Source organism: Montipora capricornis, chromosome 3, assembly GCF_036669925.1.
Source record: "Montipora capricornis isolate CH-2021 chromosome 3, ASM3666992v2, whole genome shotgun sequence".
NCBI lineage: Eukaryota > Metazoa > Cnidaria > Anthozoa > Scleractinia > Acroporidae > Montipora > Montipora capricornis.
Window position 1 is genome coordinate 37,486,948 of NC_090885.1, and position 24,643 is coordinate 37,511,590.

The 24,643-nt window shown below is 38.5% G+C and overlaps 2 protein-coding genes and 1 pseudogene across 5 annotated transcripts in view; 1 reads left to right on the plus strand and 2 right to left on the minus strand.

Annotated features, from left to right (window-relative positions):
* LOC138043044 (signal recognition particle subunit SRP72-like) overlaps positions 1-9,746 on the minus strand; it is a 32,623-nt gene extending 22,877 nt beyond the window's left edge. The window contains exons 1-6 of the mRNA XM_068889153.1: positions 9,624-9,746; positions 9,434-9,548; positions 5,947-6,076; positions 4,687-4,752; positions 2,786-2,863; positions 2,044-2,155 (exon numbers count right to left, since the gene is read on the minus strand). Coding sequence (XP_068745254.1) covers positions 2,044-2,155; positions 2,786-2,863; positions 4,687-4,752; positions 5,947-6,076; positions 9,434-9,548; positions 9,624-9,723 — 601 coding nt within the window. The 5' untranslated portion in view covers positions 9,724-9,746. The remainder of the gene's footprint in view (positions 1-2,043; positions 2,156-2,785; positions 2,864-4,686; positions 4,753-5,946; positions 6,077-9,433; positions 9,549-9,623) is intronic.
* Positions 9,747-9,820: 74 nt separating this feature from the next.
* LOC138043047 (tropomyosin Lep s 1.0101-like) overlaps positions 9,821-24,643 on the plus strand; it is a 33,289-nt gene continuing 18,466 nt past the window's right edge. For 2 of the 4 annotated variants that reach the window (XR_011131177.1, XM_068889154.1), the window contains exons 1-2: positions 9,821-9,883; positions 11,595-11,744. The gene's annotated coding sequence lies outside the window, so the exon portion shown is untranslated. Of the gene's footprint in view, positions 9,884-11,594; positions 11,745-17,378; positions 17,869-24,643 lie in introns of those variants that run through there. The other 2 variants (XR_011131178.1, XM_068889155.1) reach the window with 2 other exon arrangements.
* LOC138040177 (probable ATP-dependent DNA helicase RecS) lies at positions 14,345-19,997 on the minus strand (annotated as a pseudogene).

Here is a 24,643-nt window from a genome sequence, read left to right on the forward strand (position 1 = left end):
AGTCATAATAGCGAGATGTAGGCTCATCTGCTCATCCATCGAAAATCATAAAAATAAACTGTTGGAGTGAAAGTTTCCGTGCATAGGTTTTTAGGAGTGAGATTTTTAGATAATTGTATGCCGCTAGGGATGTGGTAAACAGTAGAGTTCATCCTCGACGAGCGTTTTCGTAAGCTCTATCCGTTGCAACCACTACCAGAATTCGATGGCAGGAGGAAAGAAAATGTTAAAAAAAGATAACTTCTTACGGTGAGAATTTTTTCATTTCATCATATTTTGTAGATAGTAAGTAAAATAAGTGATTCATGATTAAAAAAATAGGGGTCACCGATGATCTGAACGAGTAAAATCGATGTGATTTTGCAAAGCTCTTGGAAAAGTTCGTTTGTCACGCTTTTGCGTGACCTGTCGGGCAAGGACTGGAACCCAAGAGAGGATCGATCGTTGAAGAGATGAAAGGTTTTTACCGAAAAAAAAACCTTTCTCGAGCATAGCAACGAAGTTTTAAGCAGGGGTCATCTTCATTTGGTTGGTGTTTTGTATAATATCTCTCCATTGCCGTCATACTCATCCTCTGGAGTGTATTTTTTGTGAAATTCAATCGCTGATTGTTTCCACGCAGGTCCGCACTATTCAAGCAGACGAGGACGAAAATACTGCTCAATTTTCACGAAAGTAAAGGAAAAGAACTTTAAAAACATGCACTCACTTTGAACTTAAGTTCGTAGGGTAATAAAAACATTAAAAAGAAACAGCCCCATTAAATTTACGCAACGGTTCGTCCTCGAGTTTTCCAAACTTTCAGCCACTAGTCTACTCGATCAGCTACCTTTTCCAGAGCTTTTCCATCCTCCCGCTCACTTCTCTTTGAAGTTTCATGATGATTCGGAAATAAATGTGCCATTCTTTTGCCGGCCTGGAATTTTTTCCTCGGCGTTTTTGTCGCCATGTTATTTTGACTGATGCTTGAAAAACTTGTATGAAAGTCAAGTAGACTAGTGCACGACTGATAAAACCTCGCGAATATCAGTCGTGCAGTAGTCTACTTCAAGTACTTGACTTTCATAAATATTTTAGATCAATTTTCACTGATCACGATCTTCTCTGATCCAACACTGTGCAAGACTTATCGTCCACGGTTTTTGCAAAGGTTTTAAAACCTCAACTTCACTAATAAAGAAAAACAAATGAAACTGACAAGATTTATATTTTCACGACGTTTCGAAGTCATCGTAACTCCATTATCAAGTGATAAATAAATAAATACAAGTGCTAGAGTTTAAATAGATGGAAAGCATAATTTACATACTTGGTGTTAAAAAGAATGTTATACAAATAACTTTGCCTTGATTGAGTCACTTTGGACATTAAGAGAGGGTGACAATTCCCTAATGTATAACATTTCATAAATTAAACAGTCATGTTTAGTCTTACATTTTCGTAAGACCTTAAAGTGCTGATTGATGTTATCAGGCAAACAATCGTGTTTATTAGTGAAATGTTTCTTGATGCTGGATGAATTAAATTTATGTTCCTCACAACGTTCGTGTAGGTGCCTCATCGTAAAACCGATGCTCGAAGTCACTAATGCTCGAAGTAATGCGTGACATATTACAGTCGCGTTACCTGCGCAGTAACGTTGCGCACAAACAATTAGCGCGAACGTCCTTAAGCCAGACAAAATGCGAGTTTGGCAAAAAGAGATTAAAAATATGAAAGAAAGTGGCCAAAAATTTTTTAAAGCAGTATTGGCTCTCTAATGTACAGTGTATACTACATTGTAATATTAGAAATTATGCTTTTTGCCATATAAAAAAATGCCAGTCTATGTGCCACACAGGAAAGGATGGCTGGTTAAACCCTCAAATTTAGCTCACATTTTCTCTAATGACCAGCTTTTTGTTTCAAAAACATTCACTCAAGATTTACATGTACCCAAGATGAGTAAACTACATATACATGTAGACAAACCGGAAAAATGTTAAAAGGGAGATAAAAATGAGTATGATATCAATGAGGTACAAGAAATATCCTTTTCAATACCTTCTGCTTTCTTTAACTTGGACTCAGCTGCTTCAATGTCATTTTCACCTAATAAAAGACAGGCTGAGTTGTAACACAGTTCGTAAGTATCCTCTCGTAAGCCAAGGTCATCCTGATGAAGACAAAACACCAAATTAATGGAATGCTATAACTGTCACAATACAACACTATGCACCTACAATGTAATAAAGGTTTTAATATCTACATGTAGCAAGACCATTATTATTGAATTACTCAATTGATAGCGATTTATCCCGTGCTTAGTGGGAATGTGCTTTTAACAACTGGAAACTGGGTGAAACATGACAGTGTACAGCAAAATAACTTACTGTACCTACATGCAAGGAACCAGTTACATGTACAGTGCTGTATGTGTATATGCAGTGATTTTGTACATTGAGCCTTAAAATTCTTAGAACTACCTGTACATATTTGTGGTTCAATTAAATTGCTGGCCAGCGTGGCAGTGATACCTTGTATCTCAAAAAAGTTAACGGTGTACAGTGTGTGGCCATGTGAGCAAAAATAGCATAAGTCAAAGGAGAGTTTGCTGATTACTGGAACATGTACATGTAGAAGGACAGTAAACATACCTCTTTGAGCTGATTAATTAGCTTAACATAGAGTACACCTTACATGGATTACTGAACAAGTTAAGTGTGTAACCACAGTCATGATAATCGGTAAGTAAAAAATTGTGGAAGAAAACCCTTGTTGTACATAGTGATTCTTGATCCTTTACCATTCTCATTCCTCTCCACTGTGCAGCAGCAGCAATGACAGCAGCCAGATTAGTTTCTCTTTCATCTCCATATTCATCCTACAAAGAGCATATGATATAATTTATTTGATCTCTTCACACAATATTCTTGTTCATTTGGTTAGTCAGATGCTATTTGAGGGAACAACATTAATGCCAAAATTTAATCCACTATAGACCGTATTCATAAATGGCAGCTAAGAAATTATTCCTTTGTCTTTATGCTAATCATCCTAACTACAACTGTAGCCTCATAAACACGAGCAAAATTCAAAAGAATTTTTGTTCCAAAGTAAGACTAGTTAGGATGATTAGCACAAAGACAAAAGAATAATTTCTAAACCGCCATTTATGAATACAGTCTATTCATATCAGTTCTTATTAACTTTGAGCATGATACATACATGTAGACAGTGTAGATACAGTAAGCATGCATTAATTGACTCCTGGGAGTGAAAAACCAGAAAAACTTAATGAGAGAAGCCTGTTATTTCTTTTAAAAATGATTTTAATAGTGCTTATGATCAGCTACTTGAACAAATGAATCATACATCTTTATATAACGGAAGAATCCATGACATGTTGATACTAATTTATAAATCGATGCACAGTTGTGCACGTAAGTATATTAATGATCTCTTTTCTTTACAATCTTCTACTACGAAATTAAGAAGTCATCTTTCTCTTATCATCCCTAGTGTTAATGTTGCAGGTCATTTTGTTCCTTACGTTAAATTGCAACCAAACTAGGTCATTTTGTTTTAACCTACAATCCCTGACAAAACCTCTCGAGACAAATCGATTATGCATCCTTTTTTGCAGCCAATGTACGATTACATGCACCCCCCTCCCCTCCCTAATCAATGTTGGTGCTCCTTCAAGGAGAAATAATTATATTTAGCAAGGAAAATTAGACAGAAAACAACATTGCATAGGGGGAGGGGGAAAGAAAGGTATCATATATTTGGCAAGATCAAAAATTAATTGTCATGGCATTATTTTCTGTAATTGTCTCAACAGTGGTGTCGGGATTGTTTCAACTTTCAACTTGTTTCCACCTGAGTTCAGTTTGGGGCAGGTACAACACACAGGTCACAGGTCATTGTTTTACCAATAAAACAATGACCTGTGACCTGTGTTTTGTTCCTGCCCCAAATTGAGCTACATCTAATAATTATTGTACGTTGAAACAACTACATGTACATGTATTGTCTTGATCTACCAGTACATGCAGGTTGAAAACAAATGACCTAGTTTGGTTAAAAATTAACCTACCGCCAAATACAGTACTGCTCAAAGATAAGCAAACCAAACCATCAAACACGTTGACACCGCGTTGAGAATGAAGAATCAATGCATTGAAAATAAAACCAACGCGTTTGCAAACTAGTTTCTTTTCAACACGTTTGGCTTTTGTCATTCATTTTCACACCTTTTCATTGTGTTTTTAGAACGCAAACGCGTTGCTCAAAGTCAAACGCAAACTAGTTGAAGACTCGTTTGAAACGCATTTGGTCGTCCGCTTAGTTCTGAGTGGTACTGCATGGTCTGTGTAATGTAATATTGGGTTGCCCATCCACATAAAAGTGCGGTGGAAAATCAACATGGCGTGCGTTCTCCACAAGTTATAGTGTTGTAATTCAAGCTGAGCCATTCAGGTCTGAACAAACATTACAAGTACATGGTGTCAAGAAGTGGGATTTTCGAACGCCAAGAACCTCAAGAAAATCAATTCAAAGAATTAAACCAAGAGACAAAGATGGGAGTCAAGGAAGGAGCTAAGGAAGCATCCAGTGTCGTATCTCGGAGATTTAAAGCTCTTTTTGTATTGTTAACACAACAGCAATGTTACATGTACAGCTGTATTACCTAACAGTGATTACCTGAGAATTCTTGATCAAATCTTTGTACAACTTCAAACATGCTCTGTAGTCTTCAAGTCGATACAACTAATAATAATAATATATACATACATGTACATCAGAGAGAGTAAAAATATTTTTGTTGCTGCAATTATTCTGAGTAACTCAAGCCCACTCTTCCACCCCCATTAATTTTTGTTTTTGATCAAGGCCACTCACTGTACCCTGAGTACAAATTTGGAAATACTTGACTTGATGCATGACTGCCTTTACAGTACAGTGTAGGTGTTATGTAACAGAATGAAATTGATTCAGAACAAGACAGACTGTTTTGGAAACTAGTATACAAAAATTTGGTTTTATCAACAAAGTTGATAATGTAAATTGGCCACCATAAGGAGATTCTAAAAGCTGATGTTTCAAGCGTTAGCCCTTCATCAGAGCGAATCAAGGAATTATGGGTTATGTGTAGTTTTTATAGTAGAGTAGGAGCTACGCCATTGGTGGTAACATGGCAACGTGAAAAATAGGAATATATTAGTTAAATGAAAAGCGTTCGTTAATACCGTGAGGATTAAGGGTGCCGATTTGGAAGATTAATTTTTGTTCCAGATTATTGCGGCTTTCTGTTGTACCTAGATGTAGGGAAAGGCCGCAGATAGCCATGTGTTTTTTGGAGTGGTTAGGGAGATTAAAATGACGAGCGACTGGCTTAGATGCATCTTTGTCATTCACAAAGGTGTTTGCGGAATCGGTCACCTAGTCGTGTACCTGTCTCGCCAATGTATAATTTATTGCATAGCGTACAGGTTATGCAATAAACAGATTGCTTAGGTCCCGATATCTTGCTAGTGTTAACAATGAAAAGACAAGTTTTGCACTACTTCCCCACCGACGCAGCACCACAGTTTCTTTAGAAACTACCCCCTTCATTCATTTGTTTTGGAAACTGTTTATACTCATTAAGGGACTGATTTAAGATATACATGTACATGTAAAAGATCTAGTTTACCTGTCCTCTCATACATGCAAGTTCATAGAAAAAAATAAGGTCATGAAGTGAAGGCATTGGCAACTACAGTACACTGCAGTTTTTGTGTACTAAGCAGCCCCAAACAAAGAACATTGTGAGTACATGTACGTGTAGCAAGGTTTTTAAATTCTATTTCATACTGATCTTTCCCTTTTAGCTTCACACATGTACATGTACATTGTAATGATAAGGACTTTCTTTCAAGATAATTTATCTACATAAAGTACACAATGTACTGTATGCCTTACCACTTGAGCCTTCAGTTCCTTTTCGCACTGTTTAGGTTCCTCAATTGCATTTAGTGTATCAAGAGCCTGCTGAATTTTATTAAGGCGATAAAGGCTGTAAGCTTTCTCAAACTGAAGTTCAATGTCTATACTGTGGAGAAAACGAGAAAATCAGTACTTTTCATTTCAGTGACGAGTCACATAAAAGTAGCTTTGCAGTTTAACTTTGTTACAGTGTATTTAGAAGCGAAATACATGTAAGCATGGAATTCCAAAATTATTAGCTAATAGTGAAAAGACTTCAAATGAATAACCCAAGTTCGAAATACATGTAGTATAAGTGAACTTTACTGTCCCATTAACCCATTCACCCCCAAACTGGCTATACTTAGTATTTTACTCTGTCTAATGCCAAATGATTTTAATCGTCAATGTGGAACCCCCAGGAGTCAATGGGTTAACCTCATACATCTTGACTCAGTGACTTGGTCTCTTAGTCATACCAAGGATGCTGCCCAAGAAAATTTTTCTGGAGCCCTTCAGGCTTCCAACATTAAAAGTTAGTAGCCCAAGTCACTTTTTCAAGACCACACAAATAAATAAATTATTGATTCCAGCTGAGATCAAATTTACAAGAAAGTGAGGATGAATCAAGCAAGGTGCCTGTTCAGGCTACTTGTTCAGCACACGTCCTGCATCACAGACCACGAAGGTAAACACGATGCTAAAGGCGCAAAGATTTTCCACAAGAATGGAACATGAAAGCATGTGGCATCATGGGATAGCTGTGGCCCCAGGTTTTCTTGGAAATGTCATGCAATGGCGTAACAGTCAGTTGGTAAATGTCTTGAATGCTCGGTGATCCCAATTTTTCTTTCCGTAGATCACTTCCTTTCCTGGTTTTGTCCATTTTAACAAAAAACAAAAAAAAAATCTGTACGCGAGAAGTTACAAATATTTCGCCTTTTATGCTCGCGTGCGACCAAAGTTTTCTTTCTTAGACTAATATGTATCGTTTTCCAAGGTCTATTTCACCTCAGAAAAAGACATCAGCTGCACAAGTTGGTTTAGTTATATTAGTTATGTTGAATTGGGTACGTTTACCTGATCCAAATTTCACTCATGTATCTTTTTTATTGCTGACAGTTGTAAGCTAAGATCGTCTTAAAAGAACGCAATCTTCTAAAAGTGCACCTCATGATCTCGAAAACGAGCACGGTGACCCCCCACTTTTTTTGCCTTTTTGGCAAAAGTAGATCATTACCTTTCTGCATGGCAAGTTTTAAAAAAATCTGCATGTGGGACCTTTTTGGGCGTGAATGTCCTCAAGGTTGATAACTCATAACAGTACATGTAATTCAACTAACAAACCCGAGGGTTGACAGTGCACTCATTTTATTCCCCCCCTCCCCCCCCCCCACCCACTCTCCATCAGTACTCCGTTTTAAGGGTATTTAAAGCTACTTAAGCTACACTGAAAGGAAAGAAGTCGAGATAAGGATGCAAGATCCAGGAATCGAACTCAGGACCTATTGCAACAAGGCCACACACAAACCGACGATGCAATTCTTGTTCCTGTGAAGATGTGAATTTAAACACCTCTGTTGCATTAAGAGACATTTTAGATGTATAATATTATGCGCCCATGTATAATACACACCAAAATTTTGCAATGCATTTTGAAAAAAAAAAGTTCAAGCAGAAAACAAAAAAAACTGGCAATGCAAAACTACAGGTACCAATATTTTCTCAGGGTAACTTACAGGTATTGTTTTATGTTGATAACTCCTTGTCTTGTGGTATATTTTGGTTTTTGTGGAGAGGGGAAAAAAGAATACCCGGAGAAAAACCCATTGAAGCAGAGTAGAGAACCAACGTACTCAACCAAAGCACCACCCCTGCTTCCCTGTTTATTGGAGAGCACTGCCTTTGCGTTCTGTTTGTCAGTCACTTAGGTATTTTAATGGGGGCTAATTTATTATCTAGAAATAGAGAAGATACAGGTTATTTTCATCTATAGTATGGAGGTTCACTTACAGTGCAACGCACCTTACCGTGGCCACCCAACAAAATAATTTCACATTTGACAATTACTTGTAAATTATACATCAACTCAACAACCCATGCAACGGTATTCAAATGACAACTGTGTGAATTTTGCAAGGAGGCGTGACTGTCAATCAAATTCACACACACTGATTGCCGGACAATTTGTAAAAAACTTTGTTAGGTGGCCACAGTAAGGCACGTCGCACTGTAGTAATGTGGTTTTCTTTCATAATTTAGAACTCGCTTTCACAATATAAGCTTTTATATCTGAAGACTACCAATCTATAACAAAAAACTAGATGGTGTCCGGGTATTTTAGCGGAGCTCTGCGTATAGCAAAGGCGTGCGCGCAGAGCACCACAGTTAACAAAATATGGTAACCCATGGATGCAAGAAATTTTGGTTTTATAACCATGACATCATCAACCGTCCGTACGTCTACTCCTCCATGTATACCAATGTGACCAGTATCATGCTAGTTTACAGCATACATCTTTGATATTGGACAACCATCTTTTGAACAATTGACACCTGTCAAAACAAGGTATCCGCTGACCAGTATTGCATTGATTTACCAACATTGATTGTTGATTTACCAACATTGAAGGTCGGGCCGATTGTTAGATAGGAATTTCCATGAGCCAAACGATGTAGTCCAATAGCAAGTACTTTAGCATGAGACAAACAAGATCGAAAATCACGAGTTTTGTCGCACAATTCTAGCACCTAATATGTCAAGAACCGTATTGAAGGTTGCGCTATTCATTTGCAGCTGCTGCGAAAAAATCTTCTGGGATGGTGAGATCGTGATAGTGCATTTCAAACCAAGATTCAATGGGACGTGGAAGTGACCATGCATATGGCGCTCGTTGTAATTGCCGCAAACGGCAATTTCGTGCTCTCAAGGCAGCAGCAAGCAATCTGTTCTAGCTATTTATCCATCTTTCCATCAGCAAAAGCAAAGCAGCAAGCAGTTGATTTTGTTCTTGTTGAATAGGTGAAAACAACAGGGCTGTTCTGTTCCGCCGCATGGTTAGTTCGCGGGAAATGTTTATTTGCCGGTTGTGAGATTGCCTGTGTGACTGACTGACCCTAACCCAGCCAAAATAAAAATTAGACGGTAATGCGACCCAGGCCTAACCCTACAGGCAGTAAGAATAAATAACCAGGGAGCTCCGCTTTCAGGCTTGGCTAAATCTGTATATTAGCGAATTCAATGTCTCAGCAGATTCAGACCACAGTGAATCTTTCAGTCTCACTCTTTACTTCAAATCCGTCCGTACCAATCCAGTTATAGGACACTTCGCCCATATTGTATAATATAAACAAGATGGAATAATCAGTCGCCAAATAGCTTGCCTTCTGTCTGTACAATGATATGTACTTTGTTATCGATCCATGGTCTGAATCACTCAAAGCCCTTTCAGCTGACGGTGGAGAACACAAGGATGAAACTTACCCTTTCTTAGTTGCAGAATTGATGACATCTATAGCCTCAAGAAAGCAAGATTGGTGAATCAGAGAGACCACCTTACAATGAAATGCGTCTTTGTCGTCTGGTTTCTCCTGTAAAACTACAAACAGAACAAGGCACAGATGATGAATCATTAAACTTGACTTACGTACGTAATATGTCTAGGTTTACTTACTTTTATTGGCAATCTTATGCGCTTTTTGAAAATTCCCATCCTTCCCAAACCGATCTAATTCCGTGAAAAGCTGTGGTACGGAAGGCGACGTGGCCGCCATCTTAAAGGACGAAATTGAACCATTTTTTGCGTCAGCGGTTATAAAAGTAACTAGTCTCTAGATACTTCATGTATTCCCTATTATAGTGTATTTAAATTATAATTAGTTACTTGTCTCTCGGAGTGCATGGGCAGGATACACTAGTAGCAGGATTGGCTCGGTGAGTTGGAGTTTTTTCATGAAATATTCTCTCTTTTTTCTTTCGTGAAGACAGAAATTAACGCGGACGACATATCGCCGTCCACTTACAACTTCTTTTATGATCAGGAAGCGTCGTTCATTTCATGAATGATCTGACACAATCGAAATGTCTCCGCAAGAAGTCAAGGTCGTGTTCATTTCTCGAGTAAACGGGAAATTTGCGTTACGGTTTTCCAAATTGGTCGATAAATTTTGTGTCATCACAGCCTGCTTGTTTGAATCTTCACATGTTCGCCATAGCGCGTTCCATACATTCATCCTACGTTTACTACTTTGACCAGAGCAACTGGATGTCGTCCCCGATGTCGTCGATCATTAGAGGCTTAAAGGAGTTTAAAGGCGCGTTTACACGACAGAGGAAAAATGGCACGGGTCCGATAAAAAGTGGAACGGTTCCATTGATTTTAGTAAAGAACGGATAAAAGTTCATTGTTTCTTTACGAAAATGATTGGAACCGTTCCACTTTTTATCGGACCCGTGCCATTTTTCGTCTGTCGTGTAAACGCGCCTTAATAAACGACGAAGGCTACGGCTTCGGCAACGTCAAAAAGCAGTAATATTATTGGTTAAAAGAACCAAAATTCTCGTGCTGCACGTGCGGCACACTTTTTTGAACATTTCTCTCCCGTACTAGCCAAAACTACAACGTGAAATGACCAAATTTTAGGTTGACGACAACGTGGACAAACTAGGGTGAATCTGTTAGTCTCACTCTTTACTTCAAATCCGTCCTTACCAATCCAGTTATAGGACACTTCGCCCACATTGTATAATATGAACAAGATGGAATAATCATGAAATACTTAGAATAGCTCAAACTCATATTTTGAAGTGCCATTTTCATCGCCGTAGCCATCGTGGAATCTTAAACTCCCTTTTAGCAATGACAACGGCGACAGCAACTTGAATGTCACAAATTTGCATATTTAGTGAGTAAAAGCAATAGCTTTGCATGCTCTGCACGTGCATCTTTTCATTTTTGTCTATTGCTTCACAGGGAATTTTGGATAGGGGTGTGCCGCGAAGGTTCTGACCCTATTTAAGGACTAAAAAAGTGGAAACTGATACCCTTTTTAAGGCCCAAAGCCGAACAATTACACCCTATTCAAGGAAACAACAAAATTATTAATAGCATGAAAAGGAAAACTTCATTTCTTCTCTGTAACATGAGGAGCCAGAGCCGGCCAAATTTTTGCGCGGCCCATCAAAGAATTTTGAACGTAAGGTTAAATTCCAAGAATACTTTTTCTCACAGTCTGGGAATGAAGGTGTGAAAAAGCAACATGATCCCAAACCACACATCAATAATAATAACACCGTAACCTTTCCTTAAAGTCATTATGAAGAACGAGATCACGTAGTGCAGGATGACACGGGAATAAAAATAGTAACAGTAGAACCCGAAAGAGTTAATTAATTCTTCATGTGAATCGTCCCATGTCTGTTTATATTATTTTCTCGTCATCATGTCACACATTTCAGCCAGGCAGGCTACGTTAGTGTTTAACTCCTCATTTCACAACAAAAGTAAATGCAATGTTGCTGCCTACCCTTTTTAAAAGCCAGCCGGCAACATACCCTCCATTAAAATAAGATGTCATACATGCCTTTGCACTCGATTACAATTCATACGACATTGCCAGGCTTGCGGATTTGTTTAATTTAACAGCAGTAATCACTAAAAGAGAGGGCCTATTTTCGTCACAATGAGGAGATACGAGCTTCCACGTTTACTGGCTTTAGTTGGGCAACGTGCTGGCAGTCATTGGGGAACGACAAGCACTGATCGAATCAAGAAGTCTTCTTAAATGCGAAGAGGGTGAGTGGTCTCGTACAAGAGAGTTTCAACTTATATGGTGGCCCGATGTCTATTCGCAAGCAAAATGTTGGACATTTGTGACGGAGATTATTTATAGGGCACACTGCACTCGTAAATTAACTCATTCATGAGGATTTGGCATAGTAACTTTTAGGTCTAGTGAAGAGCTTATAAAAAAGGGCACTTGCAGGACGTCTAATTTTCCTTCCCTCTTTCTCCTCTGATGAAAAGACAATAAAACGTGCAATATATAGGATATGCAATTTAAACAATAAAAGTTGTCAAGTGAATGTCGAGTGTTTGTCTCTCGGTAAATAATTTCTATAGAGTAGACATTGAAAGCTATTTTGTTCGGAAAATTTGTTTTATTCATAATGTACATGTACAAACATTACCGTGACTTTCTTTAACTGATCTTTTGTTGCCAGAAAATAAACTTATAATGGTATGATATGAAACACCAAATGCTCCAATTGAATGAACGTCAGTATAGATACAATGTAGTAATAAACTGCATGACAATGACATTTTCAGTAATTATTTAGTGTTCTTGAATTAAATTTGATTTTTGTCAGACTTTTCAGGTGATCAGTTGTTCCTTCGTTGTACTTGCATCCAGTGTAAGAAATATGGGAAACATAAAAATCCCTTTTTTATCGGAAAAAAACCTTGAGCTTGGGTTGCCTGTTCTGTGTCATTTCTTCGCTTGCATGACCAATAATCAGCGGTTATCATAAAAGCTTGGGTCCTGAGGAAAATGCCAACGGAATTCAAGCTGGGCACCAGTTTCAAGAAAACAATAGCGGTAACAATAGACGTCCTTTGGGACTGTAGCGCTTTGTTCTTTCTTCTTAGAGGTCTTTTTCAACTTCAGCCCCTGGTAATTCAGGACAACTTACAACATAAAAACTATAATGTTAGTTATTGCTTTAAGTAATTTGGTGGCTTCTAAAGGAATCATTGGGCCCTGCAATATCCAATGGCATAGTTGAGCAGTTTTGGGGTCCAGAAGTATTACTGCTGATATAAAATGAGCAGCCCATGATAACACATCTCTTTGAATGCCATTCATCTTTACCAGCTCCATTTGGCTCACCATGTTGTAAGTGCCTGAGATAATCTTCACTGCAGGTCTCTGATCCTAAACACGCAGTACCTTCTTGACTCTCAGGTGCATCAAAATTAATTTTTCGTAATTATGACACAATGAATTGTAGATGTATACCTCAGCTACAGTGTATGCTATCCAAGAGGTTACAAAGTGAAATGGTGACACAGTGAGTTATGGATTGTATACCTCAGGTACAGGTGTATATGCTACCCAAGAGATTACAAAGTGAAATGGTGACAGTGAGTTATGGATTGTATTGAGCGTTTTCACATGACGTCACGGCGGCCATGTTGGTGTTCCAAAACAAAGGAATGGCAGCCATGATGGTGTACCAAACTATTCCTCCGGGAATTAAACTCTATTTTTATGCAAATACTTCATTTTGTTTCAGTAATCCAGTGAGTGAAAACGCTCTATACCTCTGGTACTGTATATGCTACCCAAGAGGTTACAAAGTGAAATGGTGACACAGTGAGTTAATAGATTGTATACCTCAGGTATATGCTACCCAAGAGCTTAGAAAGTGAAATGGTGACACAGTGAGTTATGGATTGTGTACCTCAGGTATATGGTACCCAAGAGGTCAGAAAGTGAAATGGTGACCGATTGAGTTATGGATTGTATACCTCAGGTACACCCAAGAGGTTACAAAGAGATCGAAATGGTGACACAGTGAGTTATGGATTGTATACCTCAGGTATGTGCTACCCAAGAGGTTACAAAGTGAAATGGTGACAGAGTGAGTAATGGATTGTATACCTCAGGTATACAATGTATGCTACCCAAGAGGTTACAAAGTGAAATGGTTACACAGTGATTTAATAGACTATACCTTGGGTATATACTACATTGGGTCCCATATTTTCGCTGGGGCAATTTTCATACCATCGTCATACCAAGTGGTCTGTGTCTGCTGGTCTACACAAGCAAGTCCCCAATGTTGCTTGTCTTCCATGTGTAAGAGAGCCATGTAGTCTACTGTAACTGCAAGATTTTGCCAAGCAATGTAATGTCAAAAGTTAGCTAGTAAAAAATGCCTTTAACTTGCAAGTTTTATCTATCAGATTATTGTTGTTTGCTTGTATCTTTTCTCTTCCCATTAATTAACTTAAATTAATATCTAAAGCCTGATGGCATTGCTTTGAAAGAATTTGTTATTGCTATATAGCAAAATATTCTCATTTGTTATTCTTTGACAATTATTGTTTACATACTAACTGGTAAGGAGAAAATATACAACACAATTATTAATAGCATAGCTGTAAATGTAATTTTGTATATACTCTTTCGCATCAACTTTTAGGCCATGCTGTAACTTGCTTTTTCTCTGAAGTTAGATCGCTAAGAAGTAATTCCAGGTTTCACCTGAAAGGACTGTGATTGTGCATGGCAAGCAATCATAAAACCGTGGACCTCAAAAACCCAGCTCCTCCCATCACCTCCCAAATACACAACATTGTCAATTAAAATCGCTACGAGCTTCATGTACTTACTCCTGTTCCCCCAATTTTGTCAGATTTATCATCATTGTCTGCCACCCTTCATCTGGAATTCTGGCCTCAAAAGGACCCAGTCGGGAACTCGAAATTTGTGCAAATACTGTTGTGGCACATCTGGAACGCTAACCTCGCGATCAAGTCCCCTTTTGACTCATTTCTTTCCTGTTACAGTGGAGAATTTCCGAAATGACGTCCCGTGCTTCACTTGGTGCCTTATCTGGGTCATTGGTGCACAAGTGGCCAAGAACCGAAGCCACTGAAGCCTTATACATGCTACAAACATCTTCTATTGACCAAAGAATGCCTCCTGCACTTTTTTTGGTCAGCCTCGACTCAGCTGGTGATTGCACACTGGTTATTTATCGCTGGCCCGATTCTTTTAACAGCATCGCTGCATAAGTAGCTTTGGTCTGTAAATTTCCATTGACGAACAAGTGCGCCACAAAGACCAAGAGTTGAAGCAAGTAAGATGTCACATTTTTTGTACCTGACACCAAGCAGTGCTGGATCGAGAGGAATTCCACTGCCATCGTTCAGTTCACAGAAAGGGATCTTTTTTACTTCGTCAGGAAAGAGTTGAAAAAACGAATTCTCCTTGTATTTCCATAGGGGAGAGACATGTAATTCCTTGTTCAATATGTATCACCCCTTTCCAGGATAGAGGCAATCGCTGAAAAGTTAACCAACTCTAGACTGATTGCTGCGTAAACTTCAAATCTCACGCCCCTCTCAAATTTAAAAGTTATTGGAACACCCTCTGCACTGATAAAAGATACCCTGTTTAAGGTCTGAGAACCTCAAAAACCATAGCCTATTCCACTTTACGTACCCCCCCCCCCCCATCCCCCAGAGGTGCCTTAAGTTCACAATGCAATTTTGCAATGCATAACTATTATGTAGTAAGAGAGTTTAATGGTGAAAAGAGTTAAAAATTAAGTTAAGTTGAAAAACTGAACGTCTTTCTGTCGCAATATACTTTCCCTACCTCAAATATGTTTTTCACTTTTGTTTTGTGTAGATTCATTAGCCATTGCTGATATACGTGTAGTGAAACCAGTACTCCTTTATACACTCAAGCGAAGTGAAGGCTGCACGCTCCTCACCTCTGGAGCCAAACATCAATCCACAAATTGATCTCCCTTCACAAGCAAAAGTTCCAATCCCCATAAAATTCCCATTTCCATATAGGCCAGTGATATTTCCTCCACATACATATTATTTAGCGCTCGTAAGAGAGAAAAGTTTGAAGCTGTTTAGCAATCTTTTTATCCGTGTCTTCTACCATGCAGTTCAAATTGTAATCTAGAAATAAACCACATCAACTTGAGTTGCACAGGATCGCTTCTATGGGAACGCCTTGAACATTGCGTGCTAATGGCATGGGAAAGTCAGCTGAATGGATGGTCAATGGCCACGGTTGTTGCAGTTACAAACATTAACAATATGGCATCCAAACGATCTTGTGAGGTTGGCGCAGGGAATCTGCAAATTTCTAAATCTTTTCGTACAGTATCAGATGTTTATCCCCAGAAACCCATAGCTTTGCATTGAGGTAGTATATTGCTCAAATGATTTGAAGATCTGAAGCCTTCTGAGTTTCTCACTTTCGCAGTTGAGAAATGCTTGTACTATAGTAAGGTTATACTTTTTTTCCAATGTTGCGAATCTTTAATTCTGGTGATCGCAACGCAATATGTGGACAATGTGAAACCAATAAAAATTACTTGTTAAAGTGAAGCTTCAGAAAGGAAGAGTATGTTTATTCAAAACGTAAACAGTCAAGGTAAAAACCGTTGAATAAAACAAACTCTCGATAACATCACTACTTTAATACTCCTACACGCACTTAATGAGCTTCTGTGTGTAAATTTTCACTGCATGTGCAAAAAAGTTGCATGTTTTTTTTACCGGCACTTTGGTGTATTTTTTTACTTGCGTGTTTTGCGTGTGTAAATTGCTTGCAATGTGGCATCTTTTTGGGCAGGAAACACGCATGTAATCCTGACCTACACTGTACCCGTGGCCTGTACTGTACATGTTTGATTTGTGCATCCATGCGGTCTCATCTGTTCAAGAATTTTTGCTAAGCACAAAGGTCTGCTTTTTATCAGCAGTTGTACCTAATCTAGTTCTGGTTCTTCGAGTCGTCGCTTCATTTTCATCTTCCTCTATATCCCTATCTACCGGTACTTCCTGAACATTTATATCAGACCCATCGAAATTTTTCAAAGGTAGATTGGTGATCACCTTTTCTGCATTTTTCTTTACATGCACATACTTTACTTCTACAAGTACATAAGCACTTACATTTGTCAGCACAAATATCACAACATGTATGAAGAATTGGATTCTGAGATGGGCTTGCTGTGAATGATTTAAGTAGCAAAGTTCTCCTACATACTGTTACATTATTGGTGTACTCCTTCATTTCTTTGGTGATGTTGCGACTCCGTGTACTTCCTTTGTATCTTAAGAGAATGGCATGAGCACTTCCATTGTTCCTGCCAATTCTACCAGATTCTTGAAGGTAATCATCAATCCCACTTGAAGGTCCCAAATGTATAACCATATTACCTCCCTTCACATTTACACCCATTCCAAAGGCGATCGTGCAAAATACGACTCTAACACTTCCATTTTCTTTGTGGAACTCTGTTTCTATTGTTCTTTTCACAAGATCATGTGTCTTTTTATGATACATGGCGAATAACCGTGTCCGATCATCCATTGGCTCAGTTCCTGTCGGCCGTGTGTATGCTTTTGTCCCTAGACACTGACTAAAAAGTTCAAACAATTCCTTCATATCCTCCTTCCTTCTGCAAAACACCATCACTTTAGTGGCACTAGGTTGTCTCTCATCAATGTCGTCAATTATTGGTTTGAAGGTTTCACACAGATTTGCATGATCTATATCAACCACGGTATACCTAATGTTAGGTTTATTCGGATCACCTAAAATCTGGACACAATTTTGCATACACAAGTCTTTGATTATTGTTTTTATTGTTTTTTCTGTTGCTGTAGGTGTGAGGGCGACAAATGGCACTTCTCTGTGTAACAAAGAATTCAGTTCTGCCAACCGTCCGTAATCTCTTCTGAATGCCTCCTCAGTATCTGAGTCTTTTCCCCTTACAGAACATACCAATATTAGTTTAAAAGTTTAACTACTTAGTCAAAATTATCAGTCCTTTAAGACATAGGATAAAGCTGTGCAACGACCAAAATGGAGTGCACCAATTTCTTTCTTGATTATAGGCAAATGTGTAAACAATCTTGAGGATGTAAGAAATTGTTGAAGGTTATGCACAAAACTCTTTTGCTTAATGCGCTTTCCATTGCCGTCAGCACATGTCAAGACAAGTCAAGATCCTTTATTCAAACACAATCAGTGTTTAAGCAACTACATGCTTGTGGGTCGTGCATTTAACTATAATAAAAATAATGTACATGAATGAGAGATTAAAAAGACTTTAATAACTGTGGTGGAAACATGGGCTACATACATGTACACATAAAGAATACATATACATTTGATAATAGGGAAAATCATAATTAAAAATCTCCCATTTTTAGGTACTGACTGAACTGATGAGCTGTTGAAATGAAGTTCTCTAGATAAAGGTTCTGGCCTCACTTTTCTATAGAATTGTTTACAATTACAAGAGCCATTGAAGTAATCGGAAACAAAATTCCACAGCAGAGCGTCTCTATATCGCATTGAATTATAATCATAAAATATATGGAAAATAGTGGGACAACCACCTTCTCATTTCCTATTAATTATCCAGAGATGTATCCAGGTTTTCAAATTTGGGGGTCCTCTGGACCCCATTTTGAAAAATTTGGGGGTCCAGCTAATTAATATTCAAGAATTAATATGCGATCTTAATTGCTGCTGCGGTACCCTTTCAGATTTCTAATTGCACAAAAATAAAGTTTTATCCCTCCCAACGAATATGTACTTAAAATGATCAATTTCTTTAAAACTGTTGTGCCTGTTGATTCATTGATCAAAATGTATGGGCTGTCAAAGCTCCATTTTAGCGTGCGAACGTCTGCGTTCGCAGGCTAAAGCTCCATCGATCACATCTGTAGAAACTGTTGGCTCCAGTTAATAAATGATCAAGATATCCACAGCAAAAAAAAAACAACTGAATCTTGATTTTCTGTAAAAGAGCATCATTTATTTTAACAACACTTTCAGGTGTAATTTAGGAACAAAAGAGTAAACAAATGTAAGCGTTCTATACACAGTTCATCGTCGGCCCGTACGGCCGTGACTTCGGCATGGCCAATGTTAATAATTAAGCGATTGAATACATTTAAGTTTCATGTTCAACGCGATAACTTTAACACTAACTCCGAAGAAAAGTTGCATCATTTGCAAAACAGACAAGTTATGAGCAAAACAAGAACCGAAATGATGACACGTGCGCGCCCGGAATTCATATCAACAGGGTCGCACAAAACAAAAATTTAACATACTTTGCCTTTGGATTCTCTGTCATTTCACTAACGATAAGTGAACTAATGCTTGAAATTTACTTGTAAAGCATGCAACAAACTGAACTTCGACTGAAATGTTTTATTATCACTGCCACTGGCGGCAGATCGAAAGTGTCGCCGATTGTCTCGCCTAAAATTAAAAAACACGTGCACGCAACAGGTGCGAATTCAAAACTGAACTCCTGGAGCTGGGCATAATGGTTGACAAAATGAAATTATTCGACTACAAAAATCCGAAAATAACAGCTTACCTTGAAATTTAAGGAACTCGATCATTTCTCCGTTGTGAGAAATGGGAATGTTCAATTTCCTTGTGAAATACTCTGTTCGCATGTTTTTCCTGGCGTTCGTTAAATTTGCATAAACATTCAATTTTTTTTCTGCGTCCAATTGTACCCTTTGTTTCATATTCTGTGTGTCCAAAAGAAAAATGAGTGCGTCCCAGGACGCAATGACGCACTCTGGATACATCTCTGATTATATGTACTAACTTGCTTAACAACTCTTAAAATGTGACATCAGTGAGGGCGTATTATTGCTAGTTACATTGTAAGGGGTTTTGTATGGTCTAAATTGTCACAATACTATTGTCTCACTGATTTCACTCGTGAAAGATCAGGTAGCAAGTGCTAGACCGGCTAGGCTGGGATTAAAAGTAGTTATACCTCTTAGTTGAAGTTACCATTTAGCGATGCAATGACTCTCATCGATGAAGACGCATTTAATATTTTTTTGGAGACGACGAAAAATGTGTCGATAGTTATTGAGTAGACTTTCAGGACTTCCAAATACAAGTTTGTACCTAAGATTTAAAATGTCCTCCAACTGTTGATCCGAACAGTCGTCTCCTACATATGATGCTCTTATCCCACGACAATTGAGGTTAGAGACCTGATCTTTCATAAGTGAAATCAATGGAACAACTACGAAGACGATATTGCCATCCTGTCCAAGCAAACGATAAAAAGCGTACGGGGCTAGTTCAAATGTCAAGCTTTTCCCAGCTCCGGTTGGAGCAGATACAAATACAACTCTTCCAGACAGATATGCTTGCATTGTCTTCCTCTGATAATCGCGCAATTCAGAATATCCTGTGGCCTTAGTAGCCTCATCTATCACTTTCGCAATCGACTCCATATTGAATTCGCTGAGTGCAGCAAATTTGCATCGACAACTCTATTCCCTAGGGTCCACAAGGACTACTCTGATTGGTCTAGCTCAGCGACCCCTTTTTTTGTCGCTAAAATTGGCGCCAATCAAGTATGAAAAGTCCTTCGTCCGCGAGCTATCTACATGGGTCGGCCCATGCGACGAAGGACTTTTGAAAGTCTAATGCTGAGGCTTTCATAAAGTTAACTGAAAATGAGATAGCAACAGTCCTCAGTCTTTTTTTCTGAAGAAAGCTCTACTGTGAATCTGAGTCTGAGCCGAGCAATTTGAGCCTTTTGTACTGTTTGATACTGGGCAAGCATGGAGAGCTAGTTTGGCCTTGAATGAGTGTGACTGTGCAATTCTGGAAATTGTTCACTGTTTGTGCGAGGCTACTTGACTGCTACTGAGGTCCTCTCTTGCTGTTGGCCTTTAAGGGCTGCTGTGGATTGTTGCTGATAATGTTGGAAAGCACTTGCTGCTCTTGCTCGGTGGCTTAATCAAAGTCTTGCAGCGACTGCTTACTTACATGCCTGAGTGATGGATTGCCTCTCGACTTTATCTGTTCTCAGCTTTTTTAACAGGGTTTTTCTTGCAGAGTGATTCATCAATTTCTTACCAGACAGTGCTACTGGGGTGCTTTTCATGATGATTTTCATCATCTGATCAATGCTGTGAATACCAAGCCTTTGCTTCTTATACCACACTTCGTTTTTAGTCTTTCAATAAGTGCCAAGTAGAATGTACCACTTTCATGTAACTCGGGAAGACGTCTGCTCAGAAAATCTTTCAACACGTCAACAGGATATCTTTGACCTCCAGCAGCAAACATTTTGGGAAGAACCTGTCTTCGCTTTGTCTTTATCTGGTTTTGCTGAAAGCAATGTACTCAATGCCGCGATCGTCTCTGCAACGGTTGAAATCTTCCACGCTCATGGAGTCCAACAAAAGATTATTCCAGATTGCTGGCGTGCAGGACGAAAAAGCGCAACCACCATAATTCTTAGTTCAAAACACTGGTCATACAGTCACAAAGAGCCATTGGTGTTAGACCGAAGGTGCCTATTTGGTTGATGCAAAGTTATCAAATCACTCAAATACTTGATTACCAGACCATTCATAGTTTTGTAAACTAAGTAAGAAGTAAAATCTTAAAAATAATAGCCTGATGTAAAGGGAGCCAGTGAAGTTTACAAGGAATTGGCGTGTTGTGATCCACTCTCCTGGCTTTGTGACCATGCATGCAACTGAATTCTGAACATGCTGAAGTTGCAAGATTTCTTTATCGAGTAGACCATACAGGAGACTGTTGCAGTAGTTCAATTTAGAGGACACAAAAGCATGAATCAGCTTTACTGCAGCAGCAAAGGGTGCAGACTTGCAAAGATTACTCACACGAGTGGACATTGATAAGCACTGGTCCAGAGTAACCCCTAGATCATGCACACTCATGCTTGTCCTTATTTCAGAGCCAGCAATATTCACCAAGGCTATAGGTTGACAATGTAGATAACTAGATGAAAACTGCATGCAAATAAGGTAAACGATTATTATTAAACTTTAATTTCCTCTGAGAGGTGACATGTACCCAATTTACATGGCTCTCATGTGTCTTTAGACAAAGCAAGTAAAGCTGACTTGAATCAACCAAATGATGGTTATTGTAGAGGGGTAAACCAGATTACCAAGAGAAAAAACTCTGGTAGGATAGTAGAACATTACTTGACTCGCCTTGCATGTGGCATGATTCATAATTTGAACCCAAGTCACATTGCTGGGAGGCTGGTGCCCTGATGATTTTACCTTAAAAACCTTCAAAGCAGCACCTGGAATAGACAATTCACCCACTCATAAAACAAGGAAACGTAGAAACAAAATTCAGCTTGTTATAGTAAACGTTTCTTTTAAAATATTTTCATAACCAGTGCAAGTAACCAGGACGTGTAACAGTATTTGACTTTTTTAATTAAACATGTTTTTTTACTTTTTCTGGGTAATACTGAAACCCATTTTACTTTCAGATCACCTCCATCTTTAGTGGGCTTTTTGTAGAGATTGTATTAATTTTCTTCATGACCTTGTATACACAGGTGGCAGCCTCTTGGAAAGCTGTGGTAGTGCTGCACCCTCACTTATGAGGTTTTTGTCACTTTATCTGTACAATTTCTACAAAGAGCTGGTCTATTTCTTCTAGCCAATAATAATAATAATAATAATAATAATATATTCATTTCTAGTGCGCATCTTAACATCACTATGATCAGATGCGCATTCTTAAGTCATAAATACAAGAAATAAGGTAGGACAGTAGAACATTACTTGACTCACCTTGCATGTGGCATGATTCATAATTTGAACCCGAGTCACATTGGTGGGAGGCTCATGATTGGTGGGTCTGCTCATGATCAGTATTCTCCCGAGGATTTTGGGGAAAAAATCACAGATGTGCTATCTCATGATTTTCCAGATCATCTTTGTTGCTTTAAGGTCAAAAAAAAGTCTTATTGTTTAACTTTATTGCACTTTATCTCTGAGAATGAGACCATTTACATGTTGATATATTTCATTGAATAACGCCAGGTTGCGTTTACCGTGCCCAAGTGAGCGTCAACTATGGAATTTCTGAAAATAAGTGTAAAAGATGAGCACTACAATTTGATGCAAAGTTAGGTCTGAACAGGCTCCATCTTCATAGTGTGGCTCTTCAGATGCCTCTAAACTGTTACTATATCCTTTCTTAAAGTTTCTTATTTGCCTTCTTCGCTTCTTTGAATGTTCTGTACTCTTTCTGCAAGAATAGTGTAGTCTATGAAGGTCAAGTTTTTTGGAGGCCTTCTTGCAGTGCACTGCTAGGTTAATTCCCAACTTCTAAAGCACTAAACTGATTGAGCCTGCACCATCATTAAAATATAAGACTGCTAAGTATACAGCAAGCTCAGGGTTTTCAACTGTTTTGAAAAGTAGCGGACATACTTCTGAAAGCACCGGACGTGAAAAGATGAAAACTGCATGCAAATAAGGTAAACGATTATTATTAAACTTAATTTCCTCTGAGAGGTGACATGTACCAAATTTACATGGCTCTCATGTGTCTTTAGACAAAGCAAGTAAAGCTGACTTGAATCAACCAAATGATGGTTATTGAAGAGGGGTAAACCAGATTACCAAGAGAAAAAACTCTGGTAGGTTATTAGAACATTACTTGACTCACCTTGCATGTGGCATGATTCATAATTTGAACCCAAGTCACATTGGTGGGAGGCTGGTGCCCTGATGATTTTACCTTAAAAACCTTCAAAGCAGCACCTGGAATGGACAATTCACCCACTCATAAAACAAGGAAACGTAGAAACAAAATTCAGCTTGTTATAGTAAACTTTTCTTTTAAAATATTTTCATAACCAGTGCAAGTAACCAGGACGTGTAACAGTATTTGACTTTTTTAATTAAACATGTTTTTTTACTTTTTCTGGGAAATACTGAAACCCATTTTGCTTTCAGATCACCTCCATCTTTAGTGGGCTTTTTGTAGAGATTGTATTAATTTCTTCATGACCTTGTATACACAGGTGGCAGCCTCTTGGAAAGCTGTGGTATTGCTGCACACTCACTTATGAGGTTTTTGTCACTTTATCTGTACAATTTCTACAAAGAGCTGGTCTATTTCTTCTAGCTAATAATAATAATAATAATAATAATAATAATATATTCATTTCTAGTGCGCATCTTAACATCAGTATGATCAGGTGCGCATTCTTAAGTTATAAATACAAGAAATAAGGTAGGACAGTAGAACATTACTTGACATTACTTGACTCACCTTGCATGTGGCATGATTCATAATTTGAACCCAAGTCACATTGGTGGGAGGCTCATGATTGGTGGGTCTGCTCATGATCAGTATTCTCCCGAGGATTTTGGGGAAAAAATCGCAGATGTGCTATCTCATGATTTGCCAGATCATCTTTGTTGCTTTAAGGTCAAAAAAGAGTCTCATTGTTTAACTTAATTGCACTTTATCTCTGAGAATGAGACCATTTACATGTTGATATATTTCATTGAATAACGCCAGGTTGCGTTTACCGTGCCCAAGTGAGCGTCAACTATGGAATTTCTGAAAATAAGTGTAAAAGATGAGCACTACAATTTGATGCAAAGTTAGGTCTGAACAGGCTCCATCTTCATAGTGTGGCTCTTCAGATGCCTCTAAACTGTTACTATATCCTTTCTTAAAGTTTCTTATTTGCCTTCTTCGCTTCTTTGAATGTTCTGTACTCTTTCTGCAAGAATAGTGTAGTCTATGAAGGTCAAGTTTTTTGGAGGCCTTCTTGCAGTGCACTGCTAGGTTAATTCCCAACTTCTAAAGCACTAAACTGATTGAGCCTGCACCATCATTAAAATATAAGACTGCTAAGTATACAGCAAGCTCAGGGTTTTCAACTGTTTTGAAAAGAAGTGGACATACTTCTGAAAGCACCGGACGTGAATGTTTTCTTGGTGCCGTTAGGCGCCTCGCGAGCGCTGAAGGCGCAAGCACCTTGGGGGGTCTGGGGCGTGCTCCCCCAGGAAATTTTTAAAATAGAATACTCAGAAATGCCATTTCCAGCGTTTCTGTAACCAAGGAAACAGTTTCC